Raw genomic sequence first — 10,312 nt, forward strand, 5'->3', positions numbered from 1 at the left:
TCATATTCATGAGTACCCATGTTTCGTTAATTTTCTAGGGCATACCAAGTGTACAAGTGCAATGGTGGGCATTGTCCGAATAAAACGAGTTTTAAGTCGTGTAAACCCATTCATATAGAGGTATAACATGTTTCTTAATTAGCTTTTTGCTTTGTTTTTATTAATTATTGGCCTTGCAAGATAAAGTATTATGTTTCTTAATCAGTGTGCTCAACAAATCGGCGGAACTGAGTGTGGCTATTACGTTATGAAGTTCATGTTAGAGATAGTCACGTTACAACATGACTATGAAGGCCGGCTAGATGAGGTAATTAAGTAACTAATTGATTCGTATTCTAGACTATTAATACATTGTCATTAGTTGCTTGAATGTTAAAATGTGACATTTCATTTGCATTTAATCGATCTAATGCTCCATCAATTTTTTGTTTTTGTAAGGTCTATACTCCGAGGACTGCGCCTTATGCTAGTGAGGAAATTGATGTGGTTCGTGAGCAATGGGCGAAGTTTTTTACCACCAAGTATTTATTATTGACCTGAGGGCGCTTGATCGTGTTGGTTTAGATGTTATAGAACAATCTTTTATGTTAAAATGTATGCGTACGTTGAAATTGGAACGTAAATATATTTAAATGTATCGGTATGTGCACTTTTGGTTTTGGGATATATACAAAACTCCAGTTGTTGTTTTTATATTTGTTATACAGGTTGCGTTATTCTATTATTGTTTTGACAGGTTTCTATATTTAGTGCAAGGCACTCTAGGTATCCCTAAACAAAATTAGAATTTTCCCGCCAAAAGTGCTTTTTTGCAGCGTACAAATATGTTGTACGCTGCAACAAGGGAAAAAAATTTCGCAAAAATTCAGACTTGTTGCAGCGTACAAATAAATGTACGCTGCAAAAAATTGAGTAATTCAGACTTGTTGCAGCGTACAAATAAATGTACGCTGCAAAAAGTTGAGTCTGTTGCAGCGGGCTTTTATATGTACGCTGCAACAAGTCCAAAATTTTGCCAATTTTTTGGCACTTGTTGCAGCGTACATCTAAAAGCCCGCTGCAACAAATCACTTTTTGCAGCGAACTTGTACGCTGCAACAAGTTCAGACTTGTTGCAGGCCCCCCAGTTGCAGCATACGATGTACGCTGCAACAGGGGTCTAAAAGCCCGCTGCAATAAGGGTTTTTTCTACTAGTGCAAGATCCCAAGATTGGGATTCTCCTCCCATAAATCGGGATGAGATGCTTAAAAGTTGTACAAGGCCACTCGGAGAGCTAGAAACTGTAAAATGCATGGCCGTGCTCAGATGAATCATAGGCTATGATTATCTGTTTATTTGATCAGTTGAACTCTGAAATCGAGAAACACCTCTGGAGGTAATAAGGATGACAACTCTTACCTTATGTTCAAGAGCAAGCATCGAGCGACAAAGGAATTAGGGAATGCACACTTGTCCCTAAGGACAAGTGGGAGACTGAAGGAAATAATGCCCTTGTTCCAAGTATGCATATAATGATAAGTCTAATAAATGCAGTTCAGTATTAATTGACAAGTTAATAAATTCAGTGAGATCAAGTGAGCTGAATGCCTAGCTAGAGACCGCTTCAGTTCAAGTGGAATTAATGATATTAATCCACAGCTTACTCTTGACTGGACCCGTAGGGTCACACAAATTGTACGTAAACGGATCAAGTATTTAATGGCATTAAATACTACATGTATGGATATTCGGAATCGACGGATCTTGGTTTCAGTGGGAGCTGAGATCGTCAAAGACAAGCAAGTGAATACTCCGGAAACGATGATATTGCCAGAAACGGAAATATGGATCGTATCGGAAATATAAATATTATCCAAGTCGTAGATGTTGCCGGAAACGGAAACATGGTACGTATCGGAAAATATTATTGGAAATGGAAATATTGCCGGAATCGGAAATATTGCCGGAAATGGAAATATTGTCAGAATCGGAAATATTATCGAAATCGGAAAATAATTCCGGAAACGGAAATATTAATTATTTGTTCGAAACGGAAATTAATTCCGGAATCGGAAATATTAAATATTGTTCGTATTGGAAATGAATTCCGGAATCGAGAATTTAATCGAAAGCATATCGTACGAATTAGCATCGGACGAGGCCTGCCAGATGAAGGCCCAGCACGAAGCCGGGCCATCGCCCAGCAAGCCAAAGCGCAAACACACGCCAAAGCCAAGACCAGGCCCAGCGCAAAGGCCAGTCCCAGCCAAGGCCTTGGGCGTGCGCGCATCAAAGGCAGCGGCGAGCTGGGCCGTGCGCTGTGCGTGGGCCGTAAGGCCTGCGTGCGGTGCATTGTGCCACTCGTGTGTGTTACTCGGAATCCTAAGGTTGCCGGGATTCTTAATGTGATTAAATCTAATCCTAATAGATAAAGTTTGTTTAATTAGAGTCCTAGTAGGATTATAATTAAATATATTTGTATTCTAATAGGATTATAATTCCTTTCCATACACTCTATAAATAGGTGCCTAGGGTCACATATTTAGAGAGACAATTGAAGTATTCAAAGGTAAGATTTTGGAACAAAATCAGCCAAACACTTGTAGCCTATTAGCCGAAATTCTTAGAACCTTAAGGGCGATTCTAGTTGGTCAAGCTTAAGGCGGATCCAGATGTGCTGTGGACTATCTACGGAGGGACGACACTTGGAGTCCTAAAGACTTGTTCTTGTTCGGTTCGGGCGCAGCTAGGGAGGGCACGCTACAAAGTGTATGCATCTGAATTATGCTAAATGATTATGTGTAAATAATATGTTTCCTGGCATTAAGGTTTTCCGCATGATTTATGTTTTGTCATATGTATCATAACCTAACAATAACATATAGTTTTACAGATATGGTGGTGAAGTGAGCTTGGAAGACTATCGGCCTATTGACCCGAGTCCAAGTCGTTCCAAGGCTTCTGTAAAACATGGACCTATCCAGTCCCTTCAACCAGGATGGATAAGGATCACCTTAACCTTTTAATCAAAGTGGATAGCTTAATAGCTTAGCATCTGATCTGTAGGATAAGTTAAAATCCCTATTCCAGTGTATATTTCCCGGCCTTGAATATACCTCTATTTCAGAAATATGATTTGCACTAACCCTATTCCTGTTGTATTAGGTAACCTAATTTTATTGTATGATCAGGAGAAATTTCCTAAGGAAATAGAAAAGTTTTAGCTAACAAATTAAGAGAAAAAAGAAATAGAGAAAGCTATTCTTTTTTATATAAAAACGCCAAAATCACTATGTAGAGTCAAGCAATAGAGGATTCTATGTCTGATGAGAACTATTCATACCTGATCAGTGAAATATTGTCCTAGGAGCTCAACATCAACAACATGGAAATCATGCAAAACCCTGCTTTCCTTTTCCAGCTTCAGCACAGCAGGAAATCTGTCTTCAACATTGCTTGGCAGAATATTATTCCAATGCTTCAATCTCTCAGTGAGTTCAGAAAGTGTTGCTGGGAAGGTAGAAGTGTTAACTGGATCAATGTCACGTTCAAAGTCTGGCTTGTACTCTCGCACGAAATCAACATGCTTGTTTACAACATCTGCTGAGAAGCAAGCCCTACAGACACCGGAAAGCTCCTTCCTAAGAGACTGAGGCACCTCCGCAGTAGTTGCAGTTGGATACTTGTAGCACTGGTGGAGCAGGGCATTGACTACTGCTAGAAGTCTCTCTACTGGTAAAGTGACAAACCTTGATCCAATCTTTGTAAGCAAAATCTGCAATTTTTTCAAACAAAAAAATATTATGTCTTTAGTAATATCGTGATCATGACTATACAGCAGTAACAACATAATATATTCCAGCATTACAGAAAAATTAACAACAATATCAGCAGTATAGCAGCAAAGCATAGCAGCAGCATAACAACAGTAGTAGGCTAGCAAGCATCAATCTGAGATTTCAAACACATTTAGTACTCAATATGATCCTTGATCCCTCAACATCAACTGCAACTGAGTCCCAATTCACAAGAATATAATACAAATAGTTCAGTCCATAGAGTTCTTTCAGTAATACTGACTGAGAGTCTGAAAGCCAAAGCTCAAAGGAACAGATGCAACGTGCTGATGATAAGCATTACCATTCTTTGGTTTAACCAATGTCATTGAACACATTTCCCCTTCCAGAATCTTTTAGCATTTGCAACTATAGGACCAACGACTATTCCTAAGAGGACTACATACCGAAACATATGCATTTACTATATAACAACAAGAAACAATCCGAAGCACATGAGTAACAACTTAATTACAATGAATAACAACTTAACTTGAAAATCCAAAAATATGTCTTATCCTAATTACAATGAATAACAACTTAACTTGAAAACCCAAAAATATCCCAACATAAAACCATAATCAAATTCGTAAAAAAAAATTGTAATAATTCACTACACAACAACAATAAACAAAAACATCAATCGAATTAATTCCACAATCAAACAAAACCCAAGTACCAAATGTAGCTAAAATTACAATAACAACAATAACAAGCAATTCAATTTGATAATCAATCACAACCAACAAAACCCACAAAACCCACAACCAAAATCAGCAAATAAATCAATCGAAAAAGTACCCATGTTCGTTGAAAACGCCATGGTGGAAATTCTGAACAGGGGAAGTTAAGCTATAGCTATACAATTTGTTGAGCTCGCGAGTACCATATTCGCAAGTAGCAGCTAAGACTGAGTTGTAGGTGACTTCGACCAAAATTGATAATAGAAAGAGAGTAAGCTTTGAACAGTAATGGGAACCTATGAACATAGGGGTTTCAAAATCTTACAATAGTATACAAAGCCAGATGATATATTTCAGACTCGACACTGTACAATAACAACACTTAATAACATTAATTAGCCCCTTCCTACCTTAAACAACACTTAATATCACAAAAAAAAATTGAACAAACCCTAATTAACCGTAATTCTTAAAACGAAAATCAAGAGGGGACAGGGAAGATAACTACTTACTGCGGCGAAAAGATTGACGAAGAACAGGACGCAAGCTGAACCACCGCCCGAGCAAGCTAGCTGGTTCAGCGACGGAGAAGATAGATGGCGAGAACCACCGACGAGGAAGCTAGATGGCGAGAACCACCGACGAAAAAAGAGAACCATCGACGAGGAGGCTAGACGGCGAGAACCACCGACGAGAAAAGAGAACCACCGACGAGGAAGCTAGAGGGAGAGAACCACCGACGAGACCCACCGGCAGGGAAAGGTGAGGGAAGAATTGAAGAACGGAGTTGAGCGCGGGAATTTGAAAATTTGGTCTCTTGCTTTTTGAGATTATGTTGGTGTGAATTAACCAAATATCCATTGCAGCGATTTTTTTTACAACGACCTATTGCAGGGGCTTTTACAACGTACGCTGCAACAGAAAGGGTTATTGCAGGGGCTTTTACAATGTATGCTACAACAAACACTAGTAGAAAAAACCCCTGTTGCAGCCCCCTTGTTGCAGCGTACATGTAATAATACGCTTCAAAAACTAGTAGGTCAAATTTAATTGCCCCTGGAAAAAAGTTTGTTGCAGCGTACGTTATAAAAGCCCCCCTGCAATTGAAGGAAATAATGCCCTTGGTCCAAGTATGCATTTAATGATAAGTCTAATAAATGCGGTTCAGTATTAATTATACAAGTTAATAATTCACTGAGATCAATTGAACTGAATGCCTAGCTAGAGGCCGCTTCAGTTCAAGTGGATTAATGATATTAATCCACACCTTACTCTTGACTGAACCCGTAGGGTCACACAAATAGTACGTAAACGGATCAAGTATTTAATTGCATTAAATACTCCATCTATGGATATTCGGAATCGACGGATCTTGGTTTCAGTGGGAGCTAAGTTCTTCAAAGGCAAATAATGAATACACTGGAAACGATGATATTACCGAAAACGGAAATATGGATCGCATCGGAAATATAAATATTATCCAAGTCGTAGATGTTGTCGGAAACGTAAACATGGTACGTATCGGAAAATATTATCGGATATGGAAATATTTCCGGAATCTGAAATATTGCCGGAAACGGAAATATTGTCGAAATCAGAAATGTTATTGGAATCGGAAAATAATTCCGGAAACGGAAATATTAAATATTTGTCCGAAACGGAAATTAATTCCGGAATCGGAAATGTTAAATATTGTTCGTATCGGAAATGAATTCCGGAATCGGGAAATTAATCGGAAGCGCGTCGTACGAATTAGCATCGGACGAGACTTGCTAGACGTAGGCCCAGCACGAAGCTAGGCCCGCGTCCAGCAAGCCAGCGCGCCACACAAGACAACCTAGGCCAGGCCCAGCAGGCCAAGGCTGCCAGCATGGCTGCGCGCGCAATGGGCTTCGAGCATGGCTGCTCGCGTGGGCCGCAAGGCTTGCGTGGGCTGAGCGCCCGCAAGGGCTGTGCGCGGGCATGGCCTGCGCGTATGCGGGCCATGCTCGTGTGTGTGTTTGTGTCCGATACAAATCCTAAAACTAATGGGATTTGTTTAATGATTAAATTCCTAATCCTAAATGGATAAATTAGTTAATAAGAGTTTGAATAAAATTCTAATTAAGCTAATTAGTTTCCTGGTAGGATTCCAATTTCCTTTCCATACCCCTATAAATATTGTGCCCTGGTTCACAATTTATATACAAGTTTCAAGTATTCAAAGTGAGTTTTTGAGAGTAAAAATTCAGTCAAATAATAGCCCCATAATAGCCGAAAATAATAGTACCTTGAGGGAGATTCTAGTTAGTCAATCTTAACGCGGATCCGGACGTGCTGTGGACTTTCTACGGAGGGACGACACTTGGAGTCCTAAAGACTTGTTCTTGTTCTTGTTCGGTTCGGGCGCAGCTAGGGAGGGCACGCTACAAAGTGTATGCATCTGAATTATGCTAATTGTTATGTGGCAATTAATTTGGAATCTTGGCATTTATGGTTATTTCCGCATGATTTATATTCGTTTATATGTATCATAACCTAATAGTGGTATCACGAGCCTCTAATTAATTCCATAATAATTGCTTAACATGGTTAAATTTTACAAATTTGCAAAGAATTAAAATGGGTGATTAATTTTCGTAATTGTTAATTAATTACAAATTGCGTTTATTTAATTATATGTACGCAGGTTTTCGGCAGTTTCTTCGTTACTCAACAAAATCGAGTGATTTTTGTGTCAATTCCGCATGTAAAAGACATTCTAAAATTTTGAGGCCGAACCTAGAATTACCAAATTCGAAGCCTAACTATGACTTTTCGGAGGTTTTAGTTTTTCGAACGCAAAAGTTTGTAATTTTAAGATGTTAAATTGAATATTTGCGATTCTTGTTGTTAAATCTTGAATTTTTGATTGACCTACTGTATATGTTTAACAAATTTGAATGCCTAAGCTTGTTAATTATACAACCTAATTTGTAATTGTAATTAATTTGTTGAAATTCGAATAATTTAGAATTTGATTTGATTTTCATAATTAATTAACGATTTAATTAGGTATCCATGATGAAAAACCACCATAAAAATTGTTAATTTATGATAAATTTTAAATTATTATGACCTAGATTTGAATCCATGATAAATCGGAAATTAATTGTTTAATAAATTTTCGATTTTTCGCCCTAAAATTATGAAATTAATATGATTTATTAATTCGTCATTAATTTTTAAAACAAAATTTTTAATTTTTATGCAATTCTCTCATAAAACTTGCACGCACAAAGCATGGACGCTACGTGTTACCCTTAAGGGGTGTTGTATAGTGCGGGCATGCGACGACGAGCAAGGGAGCACTACAAGAATTTGTATCTTTAACGACAACCTAATTAGGACGGGTCAAAAATCCCGTCGCAAAAGGCTTTTGCGACGGGGCTAACAACCAAACAATGACGGGAATAACCGTCGCAAATGTCTTTTACGACGGGTTTACGACGAATTTACGACGGGATTTTCTATTAACGATACGGCCCCCTTTTATGACAGGTTCGCGACAGGAAATCCCGTCGTTAATCAACCATTATTGGCCTTTCGCGACGGGATTTACCGTCCTTAATAGTACAATTTATTGTAGTGGAGCTCGTCGCCCATGCAGTACAATGCAGCGAGCAAGGGCCATGGCACACGAGCACAAGGCAGCACGCTGCCCTTGTGTCGAGTGCTGTGTGCAGCGTGGGCGAAGGGGGAAGGGCGAGGACGAGGGGCGTTGGCGCAAGGCAAGCGTGCAGTCGCGTGTGGGCAGCAAGCGTGCTGCGCCACAGCGCGTGCTGCCGCGCCCAGCAAAGCAAGCAGACGCGACGAGTGAGGGGGCTGCACACAGCGTGGCCTGGGCCTGCTGCGTTGTGTGTGGCCTGCTTGCGTGATGCTATACGATCAGTCGAGGGGCGATGCTGCCTCGTGCACTCGACGGGGCTTGGGCGCAAGCCCAAGTGCCTCGTCTTGTTACGATTGATGAGTTTTGATTTTAATTTTAAATTTTCAGTCAAGAAACGATTTTAACTAATTTTAAAATTCGTAATTTAAATTGTTTTCTCGGAATTTAATTTTGAATAATCCAATTATTATGAATTTTATTTATACTAATTATTTTACTAAAATTATAACCTTGAATTAATTTAAATTCATTTTAATTCAACTGAAAATAAATTAAATGGATTCAATTATAAATTTATATGAGCTTTAAATTTTAATGAAATTTGTATGTTTTCGGTTAGACTAGGAAATACATTTTTATGTTTAAAATTAGTAAAGCATATGAATTTATTGGTTTAAGTGGGAGCATTTTAGTCATAAACTCTTGATTAGGTCTACATTCCTTTAAGGTTAAACAACTTGATTGGAATTAATAAGGATTGAATAATTGGTAGATTATTGGTGTCCTTGATTAATTGCTGCAAATATTTATGTGATGCATAACATGTTCTACTAACCAGCTATGTGGGCCATTCATGATAATGAATGGATGAATGGTATATATTGTATATGCACTGTTTTGCAGGTTATTGAAAAGTGACTAGTATGGCCCAAATAGGATAGGAAATATGGTCTGCGTACCATTAATTTGAATGTAATATTGGTCAAAAGTACCAAATTTTATTGCTTTTAAATATGGTCTGCGTACCATCAAATAGTTGTAATAAGTTTAATTATAGCTTATCCTATTTGAAGAAAATGGCGCCTCCCATGGTGAAATTCAAGACGAAGTTTCCAATCCATTTTCAAGACGGACTTTGAAGTTGGAGCTTCAAGATGAAGTCGGGCCATACTAGATCACATTTATATCTTATGCATGTTTTAAGTTATTTATTGCTTTAAATATGTCTTAATTATGCATGAGATTATGGCTTAATTATGTTGCATGATTAAGGATTTTAGTTCACTTAAAATCTAACCAACATAGTAAGAGCCTTAAGTTCCAAACTTAAAAATTGAGTTAAAAGGTGCCATGCCAAAATAACACTTACTTGGATAAACCTTTATATCAATCTTACTAATAGTTTTCCGCCATAGCGAGGTGTTACTTATTGATCCTAAAGGGGTAAGGTACACAAATAATTGTGAGTACATGTTAGTTTTGGTAAAACTCAACGATATAAGGAGTCCTTTTATGTCGTGGCAAACGGGATAGGTGTACCTAACAAGTTCTTAGATGTACCTATCAACCAAGAGTAGTTTCTAGACTATTAGCAAAGGCTTTGCTTACCTAAAATTTTTAGAATTGAGTCTAAATACATAATGTGCTTAATTCTTCAATGATTTAAGGATCTTGGAATCATTTTATTCACACCTGCCGGAACAATAAACTCGAATAAAATACCAATGACTTGTTTAAATTGCATGATTGCTTTAATTTTCAAGTTATTACTCATGATAAATGTTTAGAATTTGCATGCCTCAATGTATGTTTTAATTATTGTTTATAATTAAATATCTTGCACTGCAGTAAATCCTTTTAGAAAGGTAACAGTAAATTTCCTCGATTGGTAGTGAATCCAAGAATGATTCACGAAAACGAGAGAAAGTGAGCAATTTAAAATGTACGTTTCTTATATCGACATTTATGGTTGTTTTCGAGTATCAAAGTCGAACGGCAAACCGATTGGTGCTTGTGAATTCAAAATACAGTGTAGTTTTGAGATCATAAAGCATTGAGTTTAAACGCTCAGGTTTACCAATGGTTATCAACCTAATATCTTTGTCCATTTATTTCTCGAATGACTCTAGTCCCTAGACATTCGAATAGATCGATGCTTAGAGAACTTTAGAAGCTTCTGGTAAGA

The 10,312-nt window shown here is 37.9% G+C and overlaps 1 protein-coding gene across 1 annotated transcript; it reads right to left on the reverse strand.

The window, feature by feature from the left end:
• Positions 1–3,099: 3,099 nt before the first annotated feature.
• Positions 3,100–5,338, reverse strand: LOC130460992 (uncharacterized). The gene is made up of 2 exons (XM_056828842.1): positions 5,012–5,338; positions 3,100–3,755 (listed from the first exon to the last, which is right to left on the reverse strand). Exons 1-2 carry the CDS (start codon positions 5,156–5,158, stop codon positions 3,318–3,320), a joined length of 585 nt encoding a protein of 194 aa, XP_056684820.1. The 5' UTR covers positions 5,159–5,338; the 3' UTR covers positions 3,100–3,317.
• Positions 5,339–10,312: the final 4,974 nt, after the last annotated feature.

This window comes from Spinacia oleracea, chromosome 5 (genome assembly GCF_020520425.1).
Source record: "Spinacia oleracea cultivar Varoflay chromosome 5, BTI_SOV_V1, whole genome shotgun sequence".
NCBI classification, from domain to species: domain Eukaryota; kingdom Viridiplantae; phylum Streptophyta; class Magnoliopsida; order Caryophyllales; family Amaranthaceae; genus Spinacia; species Spinacia oleracea.